General features: G+C 29.7%; 2 protein-coding genes across 5 annotated transcripts; both read right to left on the bottom strand.

Annotated features, from left to right (window-relative positions):
* Positions 1 to 1,064: 1,064 nt before the first annotated feature.
* Positions 1,065 to 2,301, bottom strand: LOC130470151 (uncharacterized). Its single transcript, XM_056839766.1, has 3 exons — positions 1,898 to 2,301; positions 1,331 to 1,489; positions 1,065 to 1,251 (listed from the first exon to the last, which is right to left on the bottom strand). The coding sequence occupies exons 1-3, from the start codon at positions 2,299 to 2,301 to the stop codon at positions 1,065 to 1,067; spliced, it is 750 nt and encodes a 249-aa protein (XP_056695744.1).
* Positions 2,302 to 7,175: 4,874 nt separating this feature from the next.
* On the bottom strand, positions 7,176 to 10,501 carry LOC110779163 (uncharacterized). 4 transcript variants are annotated; one of them, XM_056839055.1, is made up of 9 exons: positions 10,230 to 10,501; positions 10,110 to 10,142; positions 9,877 to 9,936; positions 9,666 to 9,725; positions 8,495 to 8,572; positions 8,342 to 8,398; positions 7,662 to 7,718; positions 7,505 to 7,567; positions 7,176 to 7,254 (listed from the first exon to the last, which is right to left on the bottom strand). In XM_056839055.1, the coding sequence occupies exons 1-9, from the start codon at positions 10,286 to 10,288 to the stop codon at positions 7,179 to 7,181; spliced, it is 543 nt and encodes a 180-aa protein (XP_056695033.1). In that variant the 5' UTR covers positions 10,289 to 10,501; the 3' UTR covers positions 7,176 to 7,178. The 4 variants fall into 4 exon arrangements, with proteins under 4 accessions (XP_056695033.1, XP_021839386.2, XP_056695034.1 ...); XM_021983694.2 differs by lacking the exon at positions 7,505 to 7,567; XM_056839056.1 differs by lacking the exon at positions 8,495 to 8,572.
* Positions 10,502 to 10,625: the final 124 nt, after the last annotated feature.

Raw genomic sequence — 10,625 nt, 5'->3', positions numbered from 1 at the left:
TGTTTTATAAAATCCAAATATTAAATTATAAATTTGAGGAATATAAAAGAAATTCAACAGGCAGAACAATAAAACAGAAAAGACCAAAACAATAAAAATAAATGAACAAAATACAAAAGAAGAATGAACAAAATTCAACTTACATCATTTGCCTTCAAGTCACATATCCATTCATGTTCTGGATCACAAGTATAGGTCTCCATGTGCTTCATGACATACACACCGCAGTTTGTATAGTCTTTCATGCTTCTCCATTTCATCTTGACCAAATTCATTTCATACTTTTGCATTGGTTCTACCTCATAACCAAATGTGCCCATATATTTTGCAAAAGCATCCAACTGGAATTTATGTTCATAAATGTAAGATAATTATCTACGATGTTTCAAATATACATTTTATGAATGATTTATTTCTTACCACAACTTCTGGGTGTCCCTCATATTTATCCTCAAATTTTACATTTCTTGGTAGAGGCCTGTTGTCAATTACATCCACAGTTGCATTGTAATGGTTGATGACTAGGAGATAGAAGTGTTTTGCAGCAAGAACAGGGATGAATATCTGAAAAAGAGGTAATTATTTAACTTAAAAACAATGAACAAATTACATACATTAAAATGAACATTAAAGTTTGAAGAATGGGTTAGTAGTTATATAGGTTTACCTGTTTAAATTGATGAATGTTTTTGAAATTATAGTTAACCAGTTCTTCGTTAACCCTTCTGTTAAAATCCTCAAGCCTTTTTTCGTAGGAGGATCCTGCTGGACACACCTTGTTTGTGCACATAATATGCTGCATTTAAACATAATCAACATTCAATTATAAATATATGTAAAATTAGTTACAATGATAATGAAAATTTCAATTTAATCATTTGTAATTTTTATCTTAATTTTGTAGAACATTAATTATTTCAATAATGAATATTGTATTTCAAAATTTTGAACATTATGTATTGTAATTATGAACATTCTATTTAAATATATTAAACATTACTTGTTTTAATATTGAACATTCTTTTTAAGAAAATTGATCATTTTATATAAACAAAATGAACATTTTAAATAACATCAATTATTATACTTACATATGGAACTGTTGAAAGGAAGAGTTTATCTTTATGGCCCTTTGCATTTAGATACTTTGACCATGAATCAATCACACAGTCAACCACTTCCGCTTCATCAACCAGTGTTTTCATGTCCTCTCTATTGATGTAGTTGTATCCATCAAAATAAAGAACCTCACTACAAACAGGAAGTAAATTAGGAGGAAGTATAAGAATTTAAATTTTAAATTATTTTTACGTGAAATTAAAGAAAATACCTGTTGTCCTGACCACTTAAGACATAATCTGCTAGGCTTTGATGCATTGTGTCCAGATTTTTGAACAAGTCTCGATACTTGACCAAATATGGAGAAGAGAAGGCAGCCGGTAGTTTGTGAATCCTTTGAGGTCTTTTTCCTTTGTCACCTTTCTCATTTCTGTATATACAAAAAATTTAACAAAAAATCAACATAATTATAAATTGAACATATAAGATTAATAATATGAACATATAAGATTAAGAGTACCAAAAATTTAACAAAAAATCAACATAATTATAAAATGAACATATAAGATTAAGAGTATGAACATATAAGATTAAGAGTATGAACATATAAAGTAAAAAGAATGAACAAAAGGTACAAAAAGAAAGAACATAACATTCAAAAAGAATGATCCAAAAAAATTTAACAGGTTTGAAAAAGATAGAACAAAAACTAGAAGAGTATGACATATTATTATGACATTTTAAATAACCAAAACATTATTATGTCTTTAAAATAGTTTTCATAATATAACCAAAGTTTCACAAATACTAATTCAGTTTTAATACAGTTAAAATTTACCCTTCTCCTTCATCTTCTTTTTCTCCTTTGTCTTCAAAAATTTCGTCCAATTTCAAATCTGTTTTTGTGCTTGAAATTAATGTTGATATTGAGACTTCATTCAATGGAGTTTTTGGTGAAGGAAGAGAAGATTGTTCTGCACCAACAGATAGTTCAGCTTCCACTGGTTGTTGCACCTGCGACTGTGTAGGAGTATGAGGTTCTGCTGGCTCCTCAACCATTTGTTGTGCAACCGTGTTCTCAAGCACTTGTGGTTCAGCACTTTCATTTGTCTTATTTTTTGCAGGCTGCTCCTCGACCCCATCTGGTGTAACCTTCTTCTCAATCACTTGTGGTGCGGAATCCTCTTCATTTCTCACTTCTGGTGCAGGCTCCTCTTCAATTACATTAGTTACAGGCATCATTTCTGATACATGCAACTAAGGCTCCACTGTAGCTTCATCCGAGCTCACAATCTTCTCTTCTTGTACAACAATCTCCTCCACTGTTGTTTTTGGTTTTTCTGAAGCTGGTTCACTCACTTCTGATTCTGCTTGCATCATTTTCTTAGCTTTTGCAATTTCATTTTCTTTTTTCTCTTCCTCCCTTCTTTGTTTTAGATTCAGCATAGCAGAAGCCAAAGATTCATCTATTTCTTCAAGTGACAAACTTGGCGTAGAGGTGGATGTACCAGCTTTCTCACGTTTCAACTTGTCATCATCTATTATCGGTGATGGTGAAAGTCCCAAGTCGAATGCATTCTTGATATCATACTCATATCTCTGCTTATCCTTTTTTGCTTTGTTTTTCTCCAGCTCAATTGCATCCAACAACTCTTTTTCTTTTTCCAACAGAGCCTTAATGAAGTCATCAGACCACTCATCTTGGCTTAATGATGGTTCTTTTGCCATTTTTGACAAGAACTCTTCCACTTTAGATACCAACTCATTTCCTGGGAAGAATTCTTGCGCCTTCTTCAGTGAATCAGAAAGCTTTGACAAATTGTCACCAACAGCTTGAATTATACCGACAAACTCATCCATAAACTCCTGTGTTTTAAAACCCATTGACATATATTAGGGAATAGTAAACTTTTAGGTGTTTCAGTTTGAACATTTAAAAGTAAAAGTATGAACAACTATATATACTGAATGACACTTGTGCACATATACAATATATAAATAAATAGGCTTGAACACTTATTTTTTATCATTTATTGATACAGTTTGAATAAATAACTTAAGAAGTTTGAACATTTTATCTTTATATATTGCACTAATTCTTCATTATGTTATGTTATGATATGTCTTAGAGAGGTATGAGCATTTTATGCAAAAATAAAGAACATTTAAGCAAAGGGTTATGAGCATTTATTTATATATGTTCTAAAAATATTATTTAACATATTAAAGGAAGGAACATAAAATTAATATTACCCATATTTATATTTGGCAGAAGAATTAAATTTAATCTATTAGAATTTGATGTATTTAGTAATACCTTGCGAGTTTGTTTTTCTTCAATATTGATTTTGGGTAACACCTTCCCCAATCCAAAGCCACTTTCCTCCAATTTATTCCGTTTGTGTCCTATTTCCTTTGTCCAGCAGGACACAAGTGGAATTCGTCTTGGAGGAAAAAAGTTCATTCTTTGAACTCTGTCAAAATAGAAAACCTGACATACAAAGTATAAGTGTTAGAAAATCCCTAAGATTGATCAAGTACATTAAAATCATCAATTTAGAAGGTGTAAATGAAGTTATACCGTCAATAACGGCAATGGTCCTGTGAAAAATGTTGCTTTGTCCTTTTGTTTGAGGTTTTTCTTATACTGTGCAGTAGTTGAGAGCAGTGCCTCCCACACATACTTGCACCAATTCAAGTTCCGGATCTGCTCATGATTCATCATTGAGAACAAAAATTTGAAGTATGCTTGGTTTGACAACGTGCTCTTGATCAACGTGTTGACAGTGACCACCAAGAAGCTTGTAATGAAATTTGCATCCGGTCCAGCCTCAATTTGGTCTTCTTGACTGTAGTACTTTAAAATTTTCTGAACTGATGGGACCTTATTCCCATTAGGATTCCACTTTGAATCTATAAAGATCTTTTTCCAACTGTTTTTTTAAATGAGCAAAATTTAATTAAGATAAACATTCCCAAACAGAAAGAACAACCAATATAAAAAGAAAGAACAAACTCAACAACAACTATGAACAATTATGAACAATTATATGAATCAGGGTTATAGAAAAAGAACAAGCATAGACATATGAACAAAATTTAATTAAGAAAAACAAAATTTAATTAAATATGAACAAAATTTATTTAGGATTCCACTTTTCATGTATTACTGTCTTCTTCCATCTGTTTTTGTTAATGAACAAAATTTAATTAAGGAAAACATTTTGAACATAAGACTAAAAACTTTGAACATAAAGGAAAAAAACTTTGAACATAATGGAGAAAAGGTTTGAACATATTGGAGAAGCTTTAAACATATTAGGGAAATTTTTTGAACATAATTGATAAAAACTTTGAACATAAGAAGGAAAAACTATGAGTAATTCTATGAGAAACACAGAAAAAACTTTTTCTCATTATAATTGTAGTAAAACTTTCAAATTCTGAATGTATATTAAGCCATACACAATTGAACAAATAACTTTAAGAAAAAGAACATTTGTAGTACATGCATAATGCAGTTAGATTTTTGAAGTCTATAATATATTGAAAATATAAGTATAGATTTAAGATCATTTACCTTGCCATGAATGCAGAAAACTCTTCACTAGCCTTGTCAGACTTTGCCTCAACTATGTCTACTTCACCGCTAGGAAGGCCATATATCTTTTTCACGTCCTCAAATTCTATCAGGATTTTCTCATTCTTCGGCAGATAAAGATATTGGCTGTTTTCCTCAAAGTTGTTACATAGCCATGTAACAAATTGTTGGGATGAAGTAGGTAGCTAGAAATCTAGCAATGCTCCTAGACCGATATTCCGAACGGCCTCCTTCTTCTGTTCATTCATCATGGAAATGAAAGTGATGAATTTTCCATGTCCTCCTCTAACTCCAGTTTTTTCTTCCTCTTCTTCTGCTACATTTTCCTTGTAAACAGCAATTGATTTCTTTGGTTTCTTTTTTGTAGGAACTTCTTTGGTAATCATCGCCAAAGGGGAAACCTCCCGTTCCACAATTAAAGCTGATTAACAAAACCAAAAATTAATGCAGGAATAATAAGAATAAAAATAAATTACATAGATTCATTCAAGTATTTTTATTTTACCTTTTTCTATATTTTCTTCCTTCACTTCATATTCTTCATCAGTTATTTTCCTTTTTGTTTTTCTTTCAGCAGGTAGGTTTGCTTTTGCTACTGTTCTTTTTGATGCTGGAAAAGGAACACATATAAGTAAGTTTTAATAACAATTGTAGAATTTTTAATTTTATGGAGAACAAATAAATTTTAATTTTACCTATTTTTTATCTTTGTTTTTCAAACTGAACCAACCTATCTTTCACCGGTACGGTTTTCTCTGTTGGAGAAGAACATACAATTAAGAAGTTTTGATAAACATGTAATACAATGTTTAATATTTTAGTATACTAAATATACCTTTTGGCATCTTGTTTTGTTCTTTTTCTTCTTCTTCTTCCCATTCTTCATCTTCCTCATCTTCCTCATCTTCTTCCTCTTCTTCCTCTTCTTCCTCATTTTGTTCTTCCTCTTCTTCTTGCTCTTCTTCATCATTTCCCTCTAACTCCTCTTCTTCTTGAACCTCTTCTTCTTCTTCCTTTCTTTTTTTCATTTTCCTTTTCCCTTTAACATTGACTTTTGCAAGTTCCGTGAACAGAACAAAATAGTAAAAATATTTGAACATATTACCCAAAAACTTTGAACGAAATAGTAAAGCTTTGAACATAAGATAATAAACTTGGAACATAATGGAGAAAACTTTGAACTTAATATAGAAAACTTTTGAACATGATGGAGAAAAACTTTGAACATATAACCAAATAGTTTAAATAACTGTGAGATAAAAACAGAAAGAATTTTTATCCAAACAAAAATAACATTTTATGATAACCAAATGAACGTTCCTTGAAAAAACTTTGAACAATGTTAAATGTAATACCTGTTTTCTGTTCTTCTTTCACTTCTTCAATATCATTTTTCTTATTTCTTTTCAATGCACTCCTAAGAGGAAGAATTCTTCCCTTAACAGGTGCTTTTTTTTCAACTCCTGTAAAAAAAATTACAATGTATTTAACATATTAACATTTTATCAATTATCTTAGATTATTTTTTAACAATGTTTTTTTGTAAATATGTTTACCTTTTTATTTTTTTATTTTTATTATCTCAACATCCAAAGGCTCATCCTCATCTTCTTTCTCAGCCGCTTTCCTTTTCTTTGGAGTATTTGTTACTTTGGAAGTAACTCCAGAAACATCTACATTATTAACAAATACTAAGTACAACTTACATAATAATATATTTTGAATATTTATTGAAATAAGATTGAACAATGTAAATAGTTACCTTTGCCTTCAAATTCTTCTTTGCTAACTACTTCAGCACAAACATTTTGTTGCACTTTCACTATTGATCTTGTACTTCTTCTCGGATTGTATGAATCTGATATGTTGTGCAACTTCTTTTGTAGTTCTTCATCCATAGTAATACTTAGAATGGTGTTCTTCTTGATAGCTGTTGTCTTCTTTCCTCTTTTTGTGCCTTTACCACCAATGGTTTGAGCTTCACTCTCTGAAGCATTTACATTTTCAACCACCATGGCAATTGCTTTTGTGGCATCATCGTCTTCTTTTTTCTTTCTCTAATCTTCTCTTTTCTTTCTCTCAGCTTCTTTCCTTTCCGCTTCCTCTATCAACTCTTTGTTGTTTTTAGCCATAAGCTGGCTCATTTTTTCTTCATATTCTTTCTTTCTTTCCTCTAAATCCTTCTTCATTGCTTCAGCTTTATCTTCTTCTTCCTTCTTCTTATTAGCCTCGATCCTCTTGTTTTCAGCTTCTTTCAGCTCAGCTTCTCTTTGGGCATCAGCTGCAGATGCCTTCTCCTCATCCAGTTTTTTCGCTTCTGCATCAGCTGCAGATGCCTTTTCCTCAGCCACTCTTTTGGCTTCTTTCTCAGCTGCAGACGCCTTTTCCTGAGCGACTCTTTTGTCTTCTGCATCAGCTGCAGGTGCCATTTTCTCAGCTTCTATTTGTGCTGCAACGGCAGCTGTATCTATCCTTTTGTCAGCTTCTTTGCTGGCCATTGCAGCAGCAGCAGCTGCAGCTACCATTTGTGCAGCCTTTTTTTGTTGTTCTGCTTTATGCTCTTTGCTAAAAGTTGTTTCAGTAAGTTGTTGCCCCTGATAAACAAAGAACAAAAAAATTCAATAAATTAAAACGACAAATGTGTGATCATATATATGAAAACGTATGAAAAATATCATTTATATATAAAGTTACAAATAAAGAAGAAAGAAAGAGTTGTTCAATAATAAAGAATAAACCATAAAAAATAAAGAACAAACAATTCCAAATGAATGAACAAACAATGAAACCATTATGAACAAATATGCAGAAGAAAATGAATTGTAAAAAAATGCCAAATTCTACCTATTTTTTGTAGCAATCTTTCTTTGTACCAAAGATTTTGAAGACTCTTCTTGATCTATTTCACTGTTATTTGAATAATATATTTTTAATATACATGCTATTTTATATAAAAATTATGAAGGATTCAACTAAATTGAAAATTCATATTAATTTTTACCTTGATGTTTTTTGAACTTCAGGCTGTGATTTTGATGAAGATTTCTTATCTCCTTCACTGTAATTTGAATAGTAAGGTGTAAACGTACAAGTCATTTTATATAAAATTAATAAAAAATTATTTAAAAAGCTAAAAATGGACATTATATTATACTGTGAAGTTTGAACCCATGACTAAAAACTTGAACATTAGGGTAAAAACTTTGAACATAAAGGTAATAAACTTTGAACAAAATGGAGAAAAGTTTTAAACATAATAGGTAAATTTGAACATTTGACTAAAAACTTTGAACATAAAGGTTAAAAACTTTGAACAAAATGGAGAAAAGCTTTGAACATATAACCAAATAGTTTGACTGAGATATAAACAGAAAGAAAGGCTTTGAACATATGACTAAAAACTTTGAACATAAAGGTTAAAAAATTTGAACGAACAATGGAGAAAAGCTTTGAACATATAGGAGAAGCTTTAAACATAATAAGTAAATTTTTTGATCATAATTCATAAAAACTTTGAACACAAGGAGGAAATTTTTTGAACATAATTCATAAACGCAGATGAGATAAACTTTCAATTTATGAATGAATATTAAGCCATACACAATTGAACAAATAACTTTAAGAAAAAGAACATTTATATTACATGCATAATGTAGTAAAAAAATGGACATTATATTATACCTCAATGGTTTTTGAACTTCTGTCTCAGAAGTTGTACATGCCTTCCCATCTCCTTCACTGTATTTTTTATTAATATGATGTTAATGCACACATTATATTATATAATATTAAAAATCATTCAAATTTAATAAAAAAATTGATATTATCTTATACCTTAATACTTTCTGAACCTCTGGCTGGGATTTAGTTGGTCTTCGCTTAAATTTGAGTATTAACCTTTGTGGTTGTTCTCTAGATTTTATAAATGTATAACTAATGAGTGTCCAGAGCAAAATTCAGTTTGAAGAAATGAATATTTTATGAAAACAAAATGAACATTTAACATAAAAACAGTTATCATGAGTTTTAATAATAAAAAGGACTGAAGAAATGAACAAAAGTTCAAACATTGAAATTATGAATATAGTAGTTGAAATAATTGAAGATTTCTAAACCAAACTTAGTATATCAGAGTAAACGAACATTTTATTAAAAAGAATTGAATATTTTAGCAAAATAAATTGAACATTTTTCGCAGATGAGTGTAGATTTAAAATTTTACTGTAGAAAAATTGAATATTAGTACAAAGAACATTTCCATTATGAATATAATACTAGAAATAATTCATAGTATATTCCAAAACAAAACTCTGTAACAAAATATATTCCAGAAAAAAAATTGAACATTTTATAAAAAGAAAATGAACTATCAAAATATATTGAATATTTTATAAAAAGAAAATGAATATTTTATCAAAATATATTGAACATTTTGGAGACAGACAGTTACCATGATTTCTGGATTTAGTTTTTGGACATATGAATGAACAAATGTTCAAATTATTTTAATTATATATATAACATTCGAAATAATTCAGTATTCCTAAAGAAAATCTCAGTAGACCAAAAAGGATATCCAGTTTGGAATATATGATCATTTTCCAAAAAGATATTGAATATTCTGCTATAATCAATTGAACATTTTGCATAAGATAGTTATCATGAGTTCTCAAGACTTAATTTATTTTACAGAGGAATGAACAAAACTCAGTGGACCAAAATGAATATCTAGCTTAAACAATATGAACATTTTACACATAAATTGAACATCTAACATAAGATTAGAAAAACTCAACAAAAGTTCATCACATTTACATTATTATAATAATATTTAAATTAATTGACATTCCCAATCCAAATTTTAATCATCAATAAGATTATTGTTAAATCTCTATGAATATGAACAATGTATCATTAATTTGTATTTGTATTGTATCAAATGTCAAAAACGGCACATTCGCAAATTAAATAGAAATAGATATTCAAAAACATAAAAATTACTTACTGGAATGTGTCTATTTGCTTTTCAGCTTCAATTTCCTTCTCAATTTCGTATTTTCCAGTTCTGTGATAAAAAAACCAATAGTTAGGGTTTGGTTAAATCATCACGCAACGAAAATGAACATTAAATTAAAAACGATTGAACATTAACATAAAATTGATTGAACATATGTAAATTAAAATGAATTTATCTACGAAAACTTAAAATAACTTACTCCTTCATGTCTGGTTGCTTTGCATTCCCGATTTTTTGCTCTTCACTAGATCTTCCAGTCCTATAGCCAAAAAATCAGAAGTTAGGGTTTGCTAACATCATAAACCAAAAAATTGACCATTATAATGAAATTATTTGAACATTATAAAGAAAAATACTGAAAATAACTGAATTAAACAAATATTTAAGTAATAAAACAGTTGCATGTTCGAAATCTGAAATTAAATTACATACGTTTCCTTTTTTTCTTTCGGCATCTTCGTTTTTCTGAAATAGAACGAAAATAAGCAAAATTAGATTTCATTTTAGTTCGAAAATAAAATCGAAACATCAGAATCAATTGTAATTACTTACTTTTTGCTTTTCGGTGGATTTTGAAGCTTGTTCATGTCAATTGCGTCACGAACATCCATTTTTCTCTTTTTTTTCAGTAAAAAGAAGTCACAGATTTCTTCTCTTGATATTTTGTGGAAATTCAGCTTTAATAATGAAGATTAGTAGCGGTTTGAAGAGAGAGAAAGTTGATTGAGGTGGTTGCAGGAAGTTTAATGGCGGTTTTAAGAGAGAGAAAACAACGAAGTAGAAGAGTGGGCAGAGGAGAGAGAAAATTTTTTGCGTGCTGAGAATTTGAAATGTTTTCGAAATGATTTTTCTCTTTTTTTTTTGTATTTATAGGCGATTCTTGCGCGAAATTTATTCCCATCACGTGCCACAATATTTACTTACCCGCGCGTGGGTTCCACGCGCCTA

This window comes from Spinacia oleracea, chromosome 3 (genome assembly GCF_020520425.1).
Source record: "Spinacia oleracea cultivar Varoflay chromosome 3, BTI_SOV_V1, whole genome shotgun sequence".
NCBI classification, from domain to species: domain Eukaryota; kingdom Viridiplantae; phylum Streptophyta; class Magnoliopsida; order Caryophyllales; family Amaranthaceae; genus Spinacia; species Spinacia oleracea.
Note: the sequence above shows the minus strand (reverse complement) of the source record. Positions and strands in the feature narration are given on the sequence as shown.